The following is a 20,129-nucleotide window of genomic DNA, read 5'->3' on the forward strand; positions in this document are numbered from 1 at the left end:
TTCAGCAGCAGAATTTCAGTTGATATCAAGTGGTCATTACTTCCTTTTTCTCCTTGGATAACTAACACAAGACAGAAAGACGGCTTCTGATACCCTGAAGATCCATTTCAGAAGCTGCATTAGGTTGGTATTTCTTAATGTGTGATAAGGCTCGTGCAGCAACCACATTTTTATAAAGTTCTCCTTAATACACCTATATCAGCAGAGGTGCCCTGTAAGCTTGTTGATTCTTACTCCCGCATGGCTAGCGAATAGCAAGCCAAAGCCCCAAGCCAGGTCTTTGGTCTTTCCTAAGAGTCACTTTGATAGGAGAAAGGTGTTGGGGGAACGACATCTGAACCTGTGCGTGGGCACATTCAAGACGCTGAAAACGCACCTCACCTCCTGTATCATTTTGCTCAGGGCCAGCCCAAAGTGATAACTGCTTTTCCTCTGGTCAATTCCTAGTTTTGCCCTGTAAGTATATTCTCCTCTGAACTGAGCTGAGCGAAGCTAATAGCAGGCACCGTAGTGCCCCCTTTTGCCATGACAGGGAGGCGAGCAGCTGCGAGTGTGTGCCCGCCGCCTCGCCACTCTCCCAGCAAACTCCCTAGAGCCCGGGTTGCGGATAGAGGACCCAAGCTCTGGAAAGGTCTCCACGCCGAGCGCTCCCCTAGCACGCGGGGCCGCCAGGAAGTGGGCGGAGAGGAGCTTGTGCTGGAGGGGCGGGGCGGGGCGGGGCAGAGACCGGACAGCGGGAGCTGCCTCTGCCGGCTGGCACACTCAGAGCAACCCGCTGCATGGCTGGTGTCGCGGGGGCCCACCGCGCACCGACGTTCAGACGCTGGGACCAACATGGTGTATATCCCCAGAAAGGGGAGCGGGGCCACCTCCGTGTGTGGCCCCAGCGATGAACCGGGAGCCCCCACCCCGCGGGGAAGAAGGCAGGGAGGGTCAGGCCGCGCTGTCTCTTTAAGACCGTGTGTCTGCTAACACCGACGGTAAGAAACCTGGCCCTGGTCCGGGAAAAACCCTGAGGGGTAATGACGGGTGCCTGGTTTGATATGTATAGGTGGGTGAGAGTACAAATCTCTGGGTGTGGAATCTAGGGAAGTTATAAATGGGGAGGGGGAGACTCTGCCTTGAGCCAAAGCCATCAGGTACCTTGTAAATTTTAACAGTTGCTGGAGAGAGCCCTGAGACTAAGCAAGACCAAGTTCCTAAGGGAGGAGAGTCCCTCACCTGGCTTCAGCATTCACACAGCAGGTACAGTCCTTCGTGAATCTTGGTTAAACGCAGTAGCTTGGCAATTATTGGGGTGAATCCCAGAAGCTTTATGCTTCAGTGGTGAGTGGGAAAGTAGAGGAACTGCACTCCACTGCTAAGTAGGCCTCAGGCACCTGGTTCTGATGGCAGTTTCCTGGGCTGAGAAGTGGAGCTAGCTCACCCACCTATGGAGCACCCAGCAGCTCCCTTAGGACCTCAAAAGGCACAGTAGTAGGCAGTTGGTGGCACTGTGCCTCTCTAGCACCCACCGAACAGAGGGGGAAAGGCTGAGAGTTCTGATGACTCTTGGCGAACAGATTGAAGATTGTGAAGTCACAGAGGAAGTGGGGTGCTTCAGTTGAAGTCTGGGTCTGGCTGCCTGGAGAGAAGTGCTGCCCAGGCAGACTCAGTGCTCTCTGCCTGTGGAAGGGAGCCTCTGGGATCAGCAGGGCATATCTGGTGCCCATGGTGGACTGATGAGTCGGGTGAGGCCACCCTACCACAAAGGTCCCCCTCCCCATCCTACACAGGAATGAAAAGAACCCCATGTCCACCCTCTGGAAGCCTAAATGCCACCCACACCATGTGGAAGGAAAGCAGGAGAGAGACTGAGTGGCACATCCTGCTGTCCCCCCTTTCTCCCAAACCTCCTCTCAGGTAGACTACTCTTGCTCTGTCCAAGCCAAGCTCTGTGAGCTTTGAGTAGTTGACTTCCAGGATTTGGGGTACCAGGGTTCTGGGGAATATGCACTGGAGAGCAGATGAGTCTGGAAGATCACCACTGACTCCCACCCTCCTACTTCTCCAGATGCAGAGGCCTCCATGGCGGTGGTAAGCCTGCTGTTCTTGGCAGTAATGTATGTTGTTCACCATCCCTTGATGGTCAGTGACCGGATGGACCTGGACACACTAGCCAGAAGTCGACAGCTGGAGAAGCGAATGAGCGAGGAGATGCGCCAGTTAGAGATAGAGTTTGAAGAGAGAAAGCGAGCAGCTGAGCAGAAGCAGAAGATTGAGAACTTCTGGAGAGGAGATACATCCAATGACCAGTTAGTGCTGGGAAAGAAAGACATGGGGTGGCCATTCCAGGCCAACAGCCAGGAGGGGCCTGTAAGCTGGATGCTGGGAAACATATGGAACGCTGGCCTCGTTTGCCTTTTTCTCATCTTTGAACTCCTGCGACAGAACATGCAGGATGAGCCGGCCTTTGACTCCAGCAGTGAGGAGGAGGAGGAAGTCCGTGTTGTGCCCTTGACCTCTTACAACTGGCTCTCTGACTTCCCCACCCAGGAGGCCCTGGACACCTTTCACAAACATTTTGTCCACAGTGCCATCCGTGACCTGCCCTCCACCTGTGAGTTTGTGGAGAGCTTTGTGGATGATCTTATTGAGGCCTGTCGGGCACTCAGTCGCCGGGACTCTCACCCACAGTTGGAGGACTGCCTGGGCATCGGGGCTGCCTTTGAGAAATGGGGAACCCTCCACGAGACTCAGAAATTTGATATCTTGGTGCCCATTGGACCGCCTCATGGCACTATGTTTGTCCTAGAGATGAGGGATCCCGCCCTGGGCCGCCGCTGTGGCCGTGTGCTGGTGGAGACAGAATGCATGTGCAAGCGTGAGAAACTCCTAGGGGATGTGCTATGCCTGGTGCACCACAACAGGGACCACTCAGTGGGCTTAGGGAAGTGCAGCACCTCTGTCAAAGGAGCTCTCTGCACTGGCCTCCACCTGGATGTGTACAAGACCATACAGTGGTTCCGGAGCTTGGTGGGCAATGCCTGGGCCCTTGTGGCCCACAAGTATGACTTCAAACTCAGTCTCCCACAGTCTACCACCTCCTGCAAGCTCAGGCTGGACTATCCCTCAGGCCGCTTTCTTTCAATCCACTTGATCCTGGGGGTGCAACGGGAAGATACTTTGGTCTACCTGTTGAGTCAGGCTCCTGACCTGGAACAGCTCACCAGTGTAGACTGGCCTGAATCCTTTGCAGCCTGTGAGCACTTGTTCCTGAAGATGATAGGGCGTTTTGCACCTGACAACACTTGTCACCTCAAGTGCCTCCAGATCATTTTAAGTCTCCATGAACATCAGAGCTTACCTGACGGAGCATCCCAACCCATCCTCACCTCTTACCACTTCAAAACAGCCCTCATGCATCTGTTGCTTCGGCTGCCCCTAACGGACTGGCAGCACAACATGCTCTCTCAGCGTCTCCAGGACATTCTCTGGTTCTTGGGTCGTGGCCTCCAGCAAAGGTCCCTCCATCATTTCCTCATTGGTAATGCTTTCTTGCCCCTGACCATCCCGATCCCTAAGACATTTCGGAATGCTGAGCCTGTCAATCTCTTCCAACACCTGGTGCTAAACCCCATGGCACATTCACAGGCCCTGGAAGAGTTTCACAACCTTCTTACCCAGGTAAAAACTCTGCCCCGTGCCCCACTGGTTGCGGCACCTTAATGTAAAGGCCATTAAAAAAAAATGGGAGAAGGGCGGCGCCTGTGGCTCAGTCCGTAAGGCGCCGGCCCCATATACCGAGGGTGGCGGGTTCAAACCTGGCCCTGGCCAAACTGCAACCAAAAAATAGCCGGGCGTTGTGGCGGGCGCCTGTAGTCCCAGCTACTCGGGAGGCTGAGGCAAGAGAATCGCTTAAGCCCAGGAGTTGGAGGTTGCTGTGAGCTGTGTGATGCCATGGCACTCTACCGAGGGCCATAAAGTGAGACTCTGTCTCTACAAAAAAAAAAAAAAATGGGAGAAAGTATTTCTGGTTCTTCAGGCTGCAAAAGAGTTTATTTTTCAGATGTATTAGCAGTATATGTGACCTTCACCTCGCCAGTGGGAGTTATGATAGATTAAGATACCTGAAGGAATTTCAGTGCCTGTAGCTCAGAGGCTAGGGCGCCGGCCACATACACTGGAGCTTAAGGGTTCGAACCTGGCCTGGGCCTGCCAAACAACAATGACAATTACAACAACAACAACAACAAAAAAAAATAGCTGGGCGTTCTGGCAGGTGCCTGTAGTCCCAGCTACTTGGGAGGGTAAGGTAAGAGAATTGCTTAAGCCCAAGAGTTTGAGGTTGCCGTGAGCTGTGATGCCACAGCACTCTACCAAGGTGACATAGTGAGACTGTCTCAAAAAAAAAAAAGACACTTGAAGGAGTATGTGAAATAGTCATGAGGATGGATACAAGGCCTAATCGAGGGTGAGTCTTCTGAGGCTTTCTTCTTTTGACTTAACTTTCATCACAACACAAAAAAGGTCCAGGGAAATGGATGTTATAGTAGAATTTTGCTGCTAAGGAGTTGAAATCCAGAAGGGGCCTGTAAAGTTGTGTCTTTGTATTAACACCGGAAGCAAAGGAGAACTGGATAACATCTCCATTCCATGCTATTTCTTTTTGTGAATGACTCCCAACATGTTCCTTGTGAATTGGTTTACTTGAACTGTTAGCTTAATTCCCATTCAAGCAGAGGGCACTCCATTTTATTCCAAATACCATGTACTGTCACTGGCAACTTCTCTTATTTTAGGTTCTAATTTTTCAGACCATCCCTATTTTGAAAATATAATCAAGGTGTTTATTTTCTATTTTCTTGATTAGGCCATTTAAAAATGCCAATATAGCTGTTTTTATGCATCTGGAAAAACGCCAGTATTACCTAAATGATTTATTAGCATTGATTCACAAATAGTAAGTCAATAGCGACCTGTCTCATAATTGAGATAATGTGTTTACTATAATTAATGAAATATCCAACATTTAATGACCTTTTTAATGTCTGGAAATAACATTATTAAAAAAGGACATTCTTTTTGAGGGCTCTGAGATGAACAATTTGTTTCTGAGGAGGAGCCATTTGTTAAATGGAAAGAAGGTTTAGCTACCATGTGTACCTATACTTTTTCCCAGTCTGGTCATGCCTTTGTACTTTCTTTTTAAAGATTGTGGTTTTGAAAAGAGAGGTCATCACAATCCAAGCCCATTGCCAGGGCTGGGCAGGAAGGGATTATGAAGCAGTCCAACTCTAACAAAATTGTGATTCTAGAGATATGGATGGTGTATTTTTCCCTTCTTTCAAAACCTCGGGCATGCTGAGGAGGAGTGTTAAGAAATGCAACTATAGTTATGGGTGTGGTTGTTTTGGAAATACCAATGTTGTTCTACCTAGCATTGCCAGGAAGATTACTGGGGAAGAAAGCCTGTCCCCATACAACTTGACCCCAAGGGGGATCAGTTGGGCTTCAGTTGTAGAATACACAACCCACATCCCCCAACACACATACACAGCAAAAATAAATTAAAAGTGCCCCAGAAGCTGATGCCAGTCAATGTTCAGGGTTCCTACTGCACAATAGGTCCTGTGTTCTCCTGTCGTCTGGGGAATTCGTTAGGTACTACTTTCAAGATAAGATGCAATGATGGTTGGCTCTGTGCTAGTAGGATTTTGGGTTTTAAAAACATCCATATATTTTTTTGTTCAGAAAATCATTTAATGGTATTTCAGTTACAATTCAATAAAGGAGGCTATTTTCTGTATGCATTGGAATCTATGCAATAACACACTCAGCAGATCAACATTCTCACATGCCTGTTCCCAAGAAGTTCATGTTACCCTGAGGATATCTCCATCTAGTACATCCTTGTATTTCTTAATTTACCTTGAACCAGTCTGCTTTGTGGTTTCCCAGTGGCATGGCCAGCAGCCAGGAAAGAGTAATTCAAAATGTTAAGGAACATCGATGTTATTAATTTTCTTTCTTTTTTTTTTTTTTTATTGTTGGGGATTCATTGAGGGTACAATAAGCCAGTTACACTGATTGCAATTGTTAGGTAAAGTCCCTCGATGTTATTAATTTTCAAAATAGCCAAATTAAAAGATCTCAGTGACTACAAACAGCATGCATAAACTCTAGAGGTCTGCTCAAGTAGAAAGGTGATATGATTTCTAGTACTACGTGAGTGTTTCTAGTCTAACAGGAGACAAGAAAGAAAATGTAAAGTTATGAGTGGGCAGCAGATTACAAAGGGAATAGTCAGCAAAGCTTGGGTGGGGCAGAGGGTACAAAAAAGAACATAGAAAAAAACAAGTAGTAATGGAAGGAACAGACCTGTACTGCTCTGGGAATACTCTTACAATTAAAGGGGAAACCTCTCCAGAGAGGAAGCTAAGCTTTATTCTAAAACAAAACCTGGCTAGCCCCCAGGATACAGCAGCGGTTATAGTAATGGGAATACTTAGTGTTTGCTAAGCATTGCCAGGGGTCTGGGCACTTCTGCTTTACATCTGGTAACTCAATTTTCACACTATAACCCCTGCATATAAGGATACTGAGGCAAAAAAAGGATATGTATAATAACTTCTCCAAAATTACATAGCTAGTAAGTGACAGAGCCTGGAGGAAAGTACCTGCCCTACCGAACTTTCAGAGTGATCTTTGGAATAAAACAAGATGCAAGTGTTTGGCAGGCCAGGGCTGGGTTCGAACCTGCCAGCTCCAGTGTATGTGGCTGGCACCCTAGCTGCCAAACTCGGCACCTGTAGCTCAGCAGCTAGGGTGCCAGCCACATACACCAGAGCTGGTGGATTCAACCCGGCCCAGGCCTGCCAAGCAACAATGACAACTACAACCAAAAAATAGCCAGATGTTGTGGTGGGTGCCTATAGTCCCAGCTACTTGGGAGGCTGATGCAAGAGAATCACTTAAGCCCAAGAGTTGGGCTTAAGTTGCTGTGAGCTGTGATGCCACAGCACTCTACCGAGGGTGACATAATGAGGCTGTCTCAAAAAAAAAAAAAGATGTGTTAAAGTGCTTTGAAAAGCAAAAAGCACTATATTAATTTTTAAGGATAGGATGTTATTGTTTGGAAATTCTAGAAGACAGAAATTGTTGGTTCTTAGCCCAGTCTTTAAGAGGTTGGGAATTTCCTATGACATACAAAAATTAAAGGCATTTGGGTGGCGCCTGTGGCTCAGTCAGTAGGGCGCCGGCCCCATATACCGAGGGTGGTGGGTTCAAACCCTGCCCTGGCCAAACTGTAACAAAAAAATAGCCAGGTGTTGTGGCAGGCGCCTGTACTCCCAGCTACTCGGGAGGCTGAGGCAAGAGAATCGCCTAAGCCCAGGAATTGGAGGTTGCTGTGAGCAGTGGGACACCATGGTACTATACCGAGGATGACAAAGTAAGACTGTCTCTACAAAAAAAAAAAAAATTAAAGGCATTTGTTTAGGGGCCAAATTGAATGCAAAGCTGTCAAGTACATGCCCATTGAATCCCAGTGACTTAATGGTTTATATCAGGAACTACATTATGACATAAGCCAGCTGGAGGTTAGAAGATCAGGGCAAATTTATAGTCCATGGATTGCTTGTTCAGGTAGCCAATGGAGTTACCTGTTTCTCACATAAACAAAAGCTGTTTTCCACTTATTTGGGGCATTAAAATCCCTGTGAGGCTGACTCCAGTAACTCCCAAGTAGTAGGGAGGAGCCCCACTAGTTTACTTTTGTACAACAAAAGGATTGAGCTTTGCAAACCACTGATACCACTGATGAGTCATTCACTCTTTGGGCACCCTCTATAGCGCTGAACAAAGATAGCTCTGCTTTCCTGCACAGGAAGCTCAAAGCAGTCAGCTTAGGTGAAGCAGTCAGTTTAGGCTTAGGCTGCTCCATTATCCCCACTGAACAGCCTTAGGCCTCACCCAGTGGGTCTAGTAACCTTCCTCTCCCAAGGGTTCCAAGCTAGTTTTTCAGAGGTTCCCAATTAAATGCCACCTACCACCCTCCCAACCCTTGCTGCACTTCGCACACTCAAGGAATCCCGAGGCTCACATTTGTTCCCATTCTCCTCCTTCAGATGCGCTCAGCAGAGAACAAGTGAGGGAGATGACAGGACCCTAACATACACAGAGCCCAAAAGGTTGCAGGGAGTTTAATCTATTACCTAATTCATAACAGTGAAGTGGTTATTGTCATCCCCCTTATATGAGATAAATGGAGAAGAAAATGAGACCCAGAACAGTAAGTAACATGCCCAACCCAGGATTAAACATGCCTTCCAACTGTACTTTCAGTACATATTTAAGTGCTTATTGGCTGCGTCCAGGGCCTGCATCTGGTACTGGGAAAACAATGGTGAGCATACACAACTTCATTCTCATGGAGATGATAGTCTATGGAGGAGATAGACATGAAATAGTCACCCTGGTACATGAAAAATTGCAACCGAAGCCTCCATTAAGGAGACTTGTACACGTATCAGGGAAGGAATCCCTGAGGATAAGGGAAGCTAAAACCTAAATGGCACTAAGAGAGTGATGGTGGGGATAAAGAGGATCCTTGGTGGAGGAGTGCTCATGTGCAGTGGTCCTGTGGTGGGAGAGGGCCTAGGGAGGGGTCTGAAGAAGGCCCAAGTGGCTCAAGAGTGGGAAGCAAGAAGAGGCAAGGTTAAAGATAAGGCCTGAAAGGCTGCAGGGGACCAGGGAGAAGGCAGATCCTGCAGGCCCTGATAGGACCTTGAGAACTTCCCAGAGCAATGAACCTTTGAAGAGTTTTAGACTTGTGGAAGTGGTAGGGGACAAGTGGGAGTGACAGCTCAGATTTGTACCAAATACCACTCCAGATCCAATAAGATAGGGTCAGAGCAGGCCAGTGGAAGAAAAGGAGACAGGATTGAGTTTAGGAGGTAAAAAGAGTTGAATGCTGGGGCGGCGCCTGTGGCTCAGTGGGTGGGGTGAGGGCCCCATGTATCGCCCCGGCCAAACTGCAACAAAAAATGGCCGGGCATTATGATGGGCACCTGTGGTCCCAGCTACTCGGGAAGCTGGGGCAGGACAGTCGCCTGGGCCCAAAAGCTGGAGGTTGCTGTGAGCTGTGTGACGCCATGGCACTCTACCGTGGGCGATAAAGTGAGACTCTATCTCTTAAGGAAAAAAAAAAGAGTTGAATGCTGGATTGTGTGTGGAGAAAAGGGAGAGAATTATCTAGGATGATTCCTGATTTGAGTTTTTGGGTGGTTGGTGGTATCATTCCCTGAGGTGAAGAACACCGTGAACTCCTTTTCTTTCCTCTATCCCCCACTGCCTTACACTAAAGATTTAAAGGTGGTCACTGGAGGAGTAAGTTCACATGAACAACAAATAGGTTTGTGACCTAAAAATGAAATCTTAATACGCCCTGCCCCTGCCAACGTAATGGACCCCTCTCAGCAAAGGGGACTCCAGAAAAAAAACCTTAAAACTGAGTTGCCCAGCCAGGACAGAATGGGAGGTGTAAAACACAATTACACATGCTTGTTTTCTCTTCATAAATATTCATGACCGTACCTACCACAGCTTGTTAAATATGTATATTTAGCCACCTGCTTAGTATAAAATCCTGTTCCCTTTTATCTCTCCTTTGAAACAGTGTTCCTGGCTTGTGGCTAGAACAAGTGTTTCCCAACTTGTCAGAATGGCTGCTGTGAGCTGAGAACCTACATGAGAAAGCTTTCCTTTTTCTGAAGTATAAACCTGTATTTTATTTTTTATTTTGAGACAGAGTCGCCCTGTGGTGCTGTGGTGGCATCACAGCTCACAGCAACCTCAAACTCTTGGGCTGAAGCCATTCTCTTGCCTCAGCCTCCCAAGTAGCTGGGACTACAGGTGCCCACCACAATGCCCAGCTATTTTGTTGTTGCAGTTGTCGTTGTTTGGCAGACCCGGGTGGGCTCCAACCGGTCTGCCTTGGTGTATGTGGCAGGTGCCTTAGTCACTGATCTATGGGCAGCGAGCCCTCCTGGATTTTTTAATAGGTTTAAAAAGTCGTTTCAACGAAGGGCCGTACTTTTTGATTGCCAAAATGACTTGAGTGGTACTGATGGCATTTAGTGGGCAAATGGTGTCAGGGCTGTTAAAAGGTCCTACAAAGAGATCAAAAGTCCTCCATGTCAAGATGGTCTCACCTGGATGACAATAGCGCTATCGAGGAAAAACACTATAAAAGATGTCAGATGTTGGCTGGCGCCTGTGGCTCAAAGGAGTAGGGCGCCAGCCCCGTATGCCAGAGGTGGCGGGTTCAAACCCAGCCCTGGCCAGAAACTGCAAAAAAAAGATGTCAGATGTATGAATTATAAGATGTTCTAGGGAATATTGAGAGTTGCCTTGGCCTTCCTGCCATAATTCAGTCCTTTTTTTTTTTTTTTTTGAGGTTTATTTTTTTTTTTTGGCCGGAGCTGGGTTTGAACCCGCTACCTCCGGCATATGGGGCCCGCGCCCTACACCTTTGAGCCACAGGCGCCGCCCCCATAATTCAGTCTTGAGGTTAGATGAAGCTGGATGGACAGGCAGCATTTTTTACACTTCTACCTTTTCCCACTTTTTTTGGAAGGGGAGGTGTAGTTTCCATAAAACTTTTCACAAAAGTCTGAATAAAAATGATGGTCTTCATTTTAAAAAGGCACATACAACATTTTGCACCCGTCGGTCCCCACCTGGAACGCTTTTCATTCCAGGTCGGCTCCCTCTCACCTAGCTCCCACACCCCTCACAGAAGAGGTCTCTAGGAGAAATGAACATCGTTTTCTTCGTAATCTACCTCCCCATCAGAAAGTAAATTTCCAAGATAGAAGAACCCCCTGTTCGCCCTCCTCGACTCTGGGTCCCCAGGGCCCAATTCCGCGCCTAGGAATGAGGGGGTTTCCATACTATGGGCTGGGCCAGAGGCCCTCTATCCAAGACTTCTCACTTCTGCGTTGTCCGGGACTGCCCTTTCCCGCGGAGAACCGAGGTGGTCTGCGCAGGCGCGCACTAGCCCCACCCCCTCCGACGACGTCACACAGCCGTTACGACTCCCAGGCGTCTCGGCGCGCGCGATTTAAAACCAGCTCTGGAGCGGCCGAAGGCGAGATGAGACCTCCCAGTCCAGGTGAGGCGGGGGGTGTGGGAGGCGCGGCGGGAAAGGTCCAGAACAAAGCAGTGTTTCGGACGGGCCGGCCTGAGCGGGGAGAGCGGATATGTTCACTTCGGTTCTTGACCCGCCAGCTGAGAGCCGAGGCCTGTTGTCGGGGGTGGGGGGTGGGGGGAGGGGAGGATAAGTGGGGCGGGCAGAGGGTTCGCTCCGCCAATCAGGACCTGGCTTCTGCTGGCGTCCGGTGCCCTGCCGGGGCTGGAGCGTCTCCCCAGTCCCTGGGCGGTGTAGGGGGGCGGCTGCTACCCAACACTCATAGAGCATGCTTTGGTGTCTCTTCATTAAAAAAGGTGGTTTTCTTGGAATAGACGTTAGTGGAAGCTTTGTGGTTACCGCTGTATGCTTGGTATGCCCACATTTGTTTTCACATTCAAAAGTATTACGCCTATGGGCCAGACTATCAGGTGCAGAGATAATAATAAAGCACAAAATAGTTACGATCTCTGTATTCTTGGAGTTGAGGCAGACAATAAACAAACGAAATAACAGTTGAAGTGGAGTGTTGTGATTGAAAATAGCAGAATCCTTTGGGGATTCAGGGAAGATCTTTAATCACAGACTGTGGAACGTGTTTCCAGGTACAAGGAACAAGTGCAAATGTGACGCAAAGAAAGATTCTGGCCTGAGCTAGGACCTGACCACAACATTGTGACTAAGTGTAGTGAGTGAGCTCTGACAGGTAGGGCAGGGCGTCGTATTCCTTGGTAAGAGGTCTAGCAATTGAGTTATATTTGGACGTGGACAGTGAGACTTTATTATTAGTAGTAGTAGCACTTGCATAAGAGTTTGGCCCTCAGGTGAGTGATATGGGCCCCTCAAAGGAAGTGACCTATAAACTGAGAAATAATTTTGGACATTATTTATCATTTACATTATAAAACTGGAAATGGGTGAGAACACCAGGAAGACCTTGTAGAGAGTACTCCTAGGACCAACATTAAAAGTTGGATAGATAGGGGCGGCGCCTGTTGCTCAGTCGGTAAGGTGCTGGCCCCATATACCCAGGGTGGCGGGTTCAAACCCGGCCCTGGCTGAACTGCAAACCAAAAAATAGCTGGGCGTTGTGGCGGGCGCCTGTAGTCCCAGCTGCTCGGGAGGCTGAGGCAAGAGAATCGCTTCAGCCCAGGAGTTGGAGGTTGCTGTGAGCTGTGTGATGCCATGGCACTCTACCGAGGACGATAAAGTGAGACTCTGTCTCTACAAAAAAAAAAAAAAGTTGGATAGATGACTGGCCGTGTTGGTTCATGCTTGTAGTCCTAGCACTCTGAGAGGCTGAGGCAAGTGGATTGCTTGAGCTTATGAGTTGGAGACCAGCCTGAGCAAGAGTAAAACCCCATCCCTAGCTTTGTGGCTCATGCCTGTAGTCCCAGCTACTTGGCAAGCTGGGGCAAGAAGATTTCTCAAGCCCAAGACTTAGAGGTTGCTGTGAGCTATGATGCCATGGTACTGTACCCAGGGTCACAGAGTGAGACTTTGTCTTAAATAAAATAAAAATAAATAAATAAATAAAAACTGGATACAGGGGTGGTGCCTGTGGCTCAGTGAGTAGTGTGCCAGCCCCATATACCGAGGCTGGCGGGTTCAAACCTGGCCCCAGCCAAACTGCAACAAAAAATAGCTGGGCGTTGTGGTGGGCACCTGTAGTCCCAGCTACTTGGTAGCCTGAGGCAAGAGAATTGCCTAAGCCCAAGAGCTGGAGGCTGCTGTAAGCTGTGATGCCATTCACTCTACTGAGGGTGACAAAGTGACACTCTGTCTCTCTTTTTTTTTTTTTTTTTGTAGAGACAGAGTCTTACTTTACTGCCCCTGGTAGAGTGCCATGACGCCACAGGACTCACAGCAACCTCTAGCTCTTGGGGCTCAGGCGATTCTCTTGCCTCAGCCTCCCGAGTAGCTGAGACTACAGGTGCCCACCACAACGCCCAGCTATTTTTTGTTGCAGTTTGGCTGGAACCCGCCACGCTTGGTATATGGGGCCAGCGCCCTAATCACTGAACCACAGGTACTGCCCTAAATGACTGTTTCATACTGTCCCTTTCTTCTTAAATCTCTAGTACCTTCTCCCTTCACCCTCTCCTTAGGTGCTGAGATTTTTTTAATTTTTACTTCCTATTTTACTAATAAAGGCAATCAAAAGAGAATATCCACAGTCCACCATTGCACCTGCTCCCCTACTTCCATCTGTGCCCTATACTTTGCCTTTTCTACTATTGCTGTGGCTCTTGACCAAGGCGTCCTTTTACCTGCTTGAGTACATTGTTCAGCAACTTTTACCCTTTCTGCATGATCTCTGTGATTGTCTGAAAAATGCCCTCACTAAATATGTCCAGAATTTGTGAATATGTTTTATCTTGCATGGTAAAAGGGACTTTGCAGATGTGATTAAGTGAAGGATCCATCTTGAGATGAGGAGATCATCCTGAATCATCTGGGTGGTAATCACAGTGGTCCTTACAAGAGGGGAGGTGAGAGTGTCAAGAGTCAAAGAAAGAGTTGTGGGCTCAGTGCCTATGGCTCAGAGGCTAGAGCGCCAGCCACATACACCAGAACTGGCCGGTTCCAACCCAGCTCTGACCTGCCAAACAACAATGACAGCTACAACCAATACCAGCCTGGCGTTGTGGCGGGCACCTGTGGTCCCAGCTACTTGGGAGGCTGAGGCAAGAGAATCACTTGGGCCCAACAGTGAGGTTGCTGTGAGCTTTGATGCTAAAACTCTCTACAGAGGGCGACATAGTGAGACTCTGTCTCAAAAAAAGAGTTGTGAAAACAGAAGCAATAATCACAGTGGTACTTACTAGAGGAAGGTGGGAGTGTCAGAGTCAAAGGAGATGTAAAAACAGAAGCAAGAGGTTAGAGTGATGAGAGAAGGGATCCGTGAACCAAAGAATGTAGGCAGCCTCTATAGAAGCTGAAAAAGGCAAGCAAACAGATTTTTTCCTAAGCCTCCAGAAGGAATGTAGGTTAGAATTTTGACCTCCAAAGGGGCAGCTCCTGTGGCTCAAGAATTTTGACCTCCAGAACTGCAAGAGAATACATATATGTGTGTTGTTTTAAACCACTGAGTTTGTGGTAATTTGTTACAGCAGTGATAGGAAACAAATACAGTTTCTTTGTTTCATTCCTTATACCATGCCCCACATTTGATCCATCAGGAAATCATGTTGGCTCTATCTTGAGATGATCCAGTGTCTCACCACTTCCTCTACTGCCATCTCTCTTATCCTCCCTATCGACAGTTGCCTTCTAACTCGTCTTCCTGCTTGTCTCTTCTTGCTCCCTTTGCAACCTTCTCTGCTTCATAGCCAGAGAGATCCTTTTGAAGCATAAGTTAGGTCAGTTTATTTCTCTTCTGAAAATTATCCAGTCATTTTCCCTTTGACTTCATATAAAGCCAAGTATTTACAGTGGCCCATAAGTGGTTCATGTACCTTTACCAGTTGTCCTCTACTTGTTCTGACTAATCGGCATTCCTGCTCTACTGGGCCCTCAGGAATCTGACACCCCTTTAGATGGTTGTGGCTGGCTTACTTTACTTCAGCCACAATGGTCCCCTCAAACATACCAGCATGTTCACACCTTTGTACTTGCTGTTCCCTCTGCTTGGATGTAGTTTCCCCCAAATCTGCATGGTCTTGATTCTCATGTTACCTTTCTGGTGAAGCCTTTCTTGACCACTATATTTAAAACGACCTCCCACCTCTGTTCCCCAATTCTCCTTATTTCTATTCTAAACTTTACTTTTCTCCATAGCATTTATCTCTAGCTCACATGTCGTATATTTTCTAACTTCTTAGGAAAGTATTCAAACATGCAGGAAAATTGAAAGACTAAGACAATAAACAGCTTTGTATCTACCACGTAGATCCAACAATTGCTAATATTTTGCCATTCCTGCTTTTTATTTATTTTTGATTGATCTATTTGGAATTAAGTTGTACAGATCATGTCATTTCACCCCTAAATTGTTTCTCATGCATCTCCTACATAATGTGGCATAATATCACAGTCACACTTAACACAATAAAAATTAATTCCCTGGTGTTATCTGATATCTACGCTATATTCCAGATTTCCCTAATTAGCCCTAAATGTTGCTTAGAGCTTGGATTTTTTGTTTGTTTGTTTTTGTGTGCTTTTGTTTGTTTTTTGACTAAGGATTGGCCAAAGCTCATATATTGTTTTTGGTTTGTATGACTCTGGTTTCTCTCTGTCTTCTTCTGTCTGTTTCTCTTTCTCTTTTATTTTTATTTTTTTCAGATAGAGTCTTACTCAGTTGCCCAGGCTAGAGTGCCATGGTGTTAGCCTAGCTCACAGCAACCTCAAACTTCTGGGCTCAAGGGATCTTCCCTCTCTGGCCTCCCAAGGGTCCCCCACCCCTTCCGGCCCACACTCAGCTAATTATTTCTATTTTTACTAGAGAAAGTCTCACTCTTGCTTAGGCATATCTCCAACTCCTAAGCTCAAGGTATCCTCCTGGCTTGGCCTCCCGGAGTGTAGGGTTACTGGTGTGAGCCACCACATCCACACTCTTTGGTTTCTCTTAGTCCAGAAGCGTTCCCCACCGCTTTTATCTTGTCATTAATGTTTTTTGGAGATGGGAGTCTCCCTCTGTCACCCAGGCTGGAGTGCAGTGGCATCATAGCTCATTGCAGCCTCAAACTCTTGAGTTCAAATGATCCTCCTACCTCCATCTCCCAATAGCTAGGACTACAGGCATGCACCATCAAGTCTGGCTTTTTTTTTTCTTAATTTTTATAGAAATGGGTCTTGCTGGGCGGCACCTATGGCTCAAAGGAGTAGGGCGCCGGCCCCATATGCCGGAGGTGGTGGGTTCAAACCCAGCCCCGGCCAAAAACTGCAAAAAAAAAAAATGGGTCTTGCTGTGTTACCTAAGGTGATGTTATTAACTTTAAAATTAAGAGATTAAGCCATTCATTTTGTAAACTGTCCTACATTCTAGATTTGTCTGAATGTTTCTTTGTGATATCATTTAACTTGTTCCTTGACCCCTTGTGTTTCTTACAGACTAGAAGTTAAAGATCTAAAGTCTTTACTTAAATTTAGGTTAAACATTTTTGGTTAAAATATTTCCTGGGTGATGTTATGAATTTCATATTGTGTCATATCAGGAAGTGAGTAAATTTTAAGTTGTCTTTTTTTTTTTTTTGAGACAGAGTTTCACTATGTTGCCCTCGGTAGAGTGCCGTAGTGTCACAGCTCACAGCAACCTCCAACTCTTGGGCTTAAGTGATTCTTCTGCCTCAGCCTCCCAAGTAGCTGGGACTCTAGGCACCCACCATAACGTCCCACTTTTTTTTGTTGTTGTTGCAGCTGGCCGAGGCTGGGTTTGAACCCGCCACCCTCAGTATATGGGGCTGGCGGCCCTACCCACTGAGCCACAGTAGCCACCCCAAATTGTCTTATTTTTTGTGAGTCTATGTTTGACTGGTGGTGACTGGTAGACAAAGACGTTTTTCTTTTTCCAGTTACCAAGTAATCTGGTGGATGATTCTGTGGAACATTTTATATATCTTACATGTTTATGCTGTTTATTCTATCTCCTTCCCAAGGTATAGAGGAGCTGGGATTAGAACCCATCCTATTTGACTCTGAAGCCAATACCTCACCTTTGTCTCAGCATCTGTCTTTCCCTTGCCTGGCATATATGTGTATTTGTCTTTTGATCTATTAGTAAGCTTATTAGAGGCAGCAACGTTATCTATTTTTATATCCATTGAATGTTTAGATTCACAGTAGCTGCAAAGCAGGTATTTGTCCCAGATTAGCAAGGAAACATTAATACCTATCACCTTTCACTTACCTCCAAGAAACTCAAGCTATAGGTTCTAGCCATTATGTATTAGAGTTAGAGAAGATCTTAATGGGGAATGTATGGTGAACCACCACCCTTGTGACAGGCCCTTTAGATATAGGAAATGTTCTATTGAAGATTTCTTGAGCGTATGTTTTGTTCTACCACTTCCAGCCATAATGAATAGCTCTTCTTCAGAGACCCAGGGACACCCCCATGGTGTTTCCTCACCTTCAGAGCAGGTGTTCTCAGTGCCTTTGCCTAAGAAGGCTCCTCTCAATACTCCTGGCACTCCAGTCCTTGAAGACTTTCCTCAGAATGATGATGAAAAGGAGCGATTGCAGCGGAGGCGCTCCAGGGTCTTTGACCTGCAGTTCAGCACGAACTCACCTCATTTGTTAGCCTCCCCCTCCAGTAGGTGAGTGTATTTCTGGGCTGGCTCTGCTCAAGGCAGTCACCTTGACATGGGTTGCGTGAGTCTAGGTATCACCGCAAAACCTCATGGATTTGGGGCCTGGGTTTTGAAAAGTTATAATATCATGGATCCTTGCAAGAGTTGTTTGTTTTGTTTTCCATATAGGAGTATTGACGTTTCATCTACCATCCCTAAGTTTACAAACAAGCAGATTACGGAACATTATTCCACCTGTATCAAACTCTCCACTGAAAATGTGAGTATCTGCTGGTTTCTCATTGAAGATTTTGCAACTTGATTATAGGGGAAATCTAGCTATCTTGATTTAGTAGAGAATGCATGATCAATGATGATTATTGTATTTTCCAGTGAGTTGTCTTAATGCTGTGTTTCACTGTGGTTTTACTTTTTCTTAAGGACCTTTGGTGCTCCTCCTAAGAGGTTTCCTACTACCTGCAGCATATCTAGAGGGGCAGCATGGAGTAGGGGTCAATGGTGTGAGTTCTGGAGCTAGACAATAGATAGATAGTAGAGTTCTGGAGCTAATAGTGAATGCGGGAGTTAGCCAGAGTTGGAGGCTACGTATTTACAAGCTGTGTGCCAGTTGCCTGACCATGGTGCTGCAGAATTCTTCTCTGGAGAATGAGTAGCGTCTGCCTGAGAGAGTACTTCTGAGAGTCACCAAGTCCCTTAATGTACAGTGCTTAGAGCAGGGCCTGCACACAGCAAACAGTCAGGACTTCCATGCTGTCCATTTTGAGACCTTGACAATGAAAACATGCATATATGGATCTGGCTCTTGTCAAGTGTTTGTGGAAAGCAAGATCAGTGGGGAGATGTGGGTATTCCTATATAAAGACTCAGCTTTCTCTGTTCAGAGTAGCGTTATTTACATGAGCCTAGACTATAAATAACTTTTCTGTAATTTTCTGTTTTTAGAAAATCACTACCAAGAATGCTTTTGGTTTGCACTTGATTGATTTTATGTCAGAGATTCTTAAACAGAAAGACACAGAACCAACCAACTTTAAAGTAAGAAGGATATCTGCTTTTCTCTTGTATATGAATTGAATGATGATTATTTCTCTTACCGTAACACAATTCTGAAAATATATAAGAGCTTTCCTCATGTAGATATTATATTAGCTACTTTATCTTTCCTAAACTGGTGAAGTACAGAGAAAATATATGTTCTGTTTATTTCCTAGCAGTCTGAGGGGGATCTTTGTCATTGTTCCCTTGGGGCAAGCATATAGTTTCTAAAGTTTTCTGTGTTTTGCCTGTTCAGAAGTTCCTTTCTGTGTATCTTCCTGAGTACACCTCTGCTTGTTTGATTAGGTAGCTGCTGGTACTCTGGATGCTAGCACCAAGATCTATGCAGTGCGCGTGGATGCTGTCCATGCTGATGTATACAGAGTCCTTGGAGGGCTAGGCAAAGATGCACCACCTTCAGAAGAAGTAGAGGGCTGTGGTTCAGGTATGTGGATTAGGACATGGATTTAAGGGGCTTCTTTTAGGATATACCAGGTAGTTATTTCAGTGATACATTGGAATGAGGTCGCAAAATATCAGTTATCATATTTTGCCATATATAATATACACCCACATTTTTGGCCCAAACTTTCAGAAAAAAAATAATTTGTTTTAATTTTTAATTTAAATGTTTATTTGTTTATATTGAGGCACTTGTTTTTGTATTATAAAGGAATTTTGTAAAAATATCAGCTAGATTGCTACTTCCTAAAGTGTATAAAAAGAAATACATTGCTCTTTTTTTTTTTTGGCTGAAAATGCTTTCATTCCAAGTTTGTTGTAAGTTCAATAAAACCAATTACTGTATTCCGGGGTATTATTTTACATATTGATGTGGTTATTGCTTTCTAGAGTTACATTTTTAATGCATAAGCATAAATAAAATAATTTAGAACATTTGTATAGATATGGAATTAGTACTACCACATTATACATGGCAAAATATGGTGTCTCATTTTATTGAAGACATGGTGTTATTAGAATCACTTCTTTTTTTTTTTTTTTAGAGACAGAGTCTCACTTTATGGCCCTCGGTAGAGTGCCGTGGCCTCACACAGCTCACAGCAACCTCCAACTTAGAATCATTTCTTATATAAGAAGATACTCAAACACTCGAGTTATTTTCAACAAAGAAAGGGCCTCATAAATACTTTTAGATTTTATTTAGGCAAGTTTGAGTAAATGTCACCATGAAGGAAGCTTCTGATTTGGGGGTTTTTGGAAATGAAATTATTTTACAAGCCAAATCTAATTTGATTTCTCCATAAGCTGCAGATTACTTAATGCCTATTGCTTTTTTTTTTTTTTATTGTTAAATCATAGCTGTGTACATTAGTGCAATCAAGGGGTACACAAGTGCTGGTTTCATATACAATCTGAAATATTCTCATCAAACTGTGCCTATTGCTTTGAGAGAATTGCACGCATTTAAATTATGACCACTCTTTGAAGCATTTGAATTAGTAAGTTCAGTCACATGCTTCAAAGCAGCCCTAATGGTATGCAATCTTATTTCTCCTTTTAGATGGAAGTGTTACTGAAACAGGAACAACCAAAAAGGCTCCAAAGCCAAAGAAGAAGCATTTATACAAAACCATTGAGCAGAATATAAACAACCTCAATGTCTCTGAAGCAGATCGAAAGTGTGAGGTGAGGAACTAGGTGTACAG

General features: G+C 45.7%; 2 protein-coding genes across 4 annotated transcripts in view; both read left to right on the top strand.

Annotated features, from left to right (window-relative positions):
* Window positions 1-763: 763 nt before the first annotated feature.
* ITPRIPL1 (ITPRIP like 1) lies at window positions 764-6,964 on the top strand. The gene is made up of 4 exons (XM_053587382.1): window positions 764-980; window positions 1,161-1,245; window positions 1,776-1,902; window positions 2,054-6,964. The coding sequence occupies exons 3-4, from the start codon at window positions 1,815-1,817 to the stop codon at window positions 3,706-3,708; spliced, it is 1,743 nt and encodes a 580-aa protein (XP_053443357.1). The 5' UTR covers window positions 764-980; window positions 1,161-1,245; window positions 1,776-1,814; the 3' UTR covers window positions 3,709-6,964.
* Window positions 3,570-20,129, top strand: part of NCAPH (non-SMC condensin I complex subunit H) — a 50,307-nt gene continuing 33,747 nt past the window's right edge. The window contains exons 1-6 of one of the 3 annotated variants that reach the window (XM_053587377.1): window positions 3,570-3,666; window positions 17,187-17,430; window positions 17,593-17,683; window positions 18,367-18,459; window positions 18,766-18,904; window positions 19,985-20,109. In XM_053587377.1, coding sequence (XP_053443352.1) covers window positions 17,192-17,430; window positions 17,593-17,683; window positions 18,367-18,459; window positions 18,766-18,904; window positions 19,985-20,109 — 687 coding nt within the window. In that variant the 5' untranslated portion in view covers window positions 3,570-3,666; window positions 17,187-17,191. Of the gene's footprint in view, window positions 3,667-10,451; window positions 11,156-13,060; window positions 13,200-17,186; window positions 17,431-17,592; window positions 17,684-18,366; window positions 18,460-18,765; window positions 18,905-19,984; window positions 20,110-20,129 lie in introns of those variants that run through there. The other 2 variants (XM_053587374.1, XM_053587376.1) reach the window with 2 other exon arrangements.

The sequence above is a fragment of the Nycticebus coucang genome, chromosome 4, assembly GCF_027406575.1.
Source record: "Nycticebus coucang isolate mNycCou1 chromosome 4, mNycCou1.pri, whole genome shotgun sequence".
Taxonomy (NCBI): domain Eukaryota; kingdom Metazoa; phylum Chordata; class Mammalia; order Primates; family Lorisidae; genus Nycticebus; species Nycticebus coucang.

Coding starts and splice junctions, on each gene's coding strand:
- ITPRIPL1 (XM_053587382.1), top strand. CDS start 1,815: ATGCCACCCACACCATGTGGAAGGAAAGCAGGAGAGAGACTGAGTGGC. Junction 1,903..2,053: donor TCTCCCAAACCTCCTCTCAG/GTAGACTACTCT, acceptor CTACTTCTCCAG/ATGCAGAGGCCTCCATGGCG.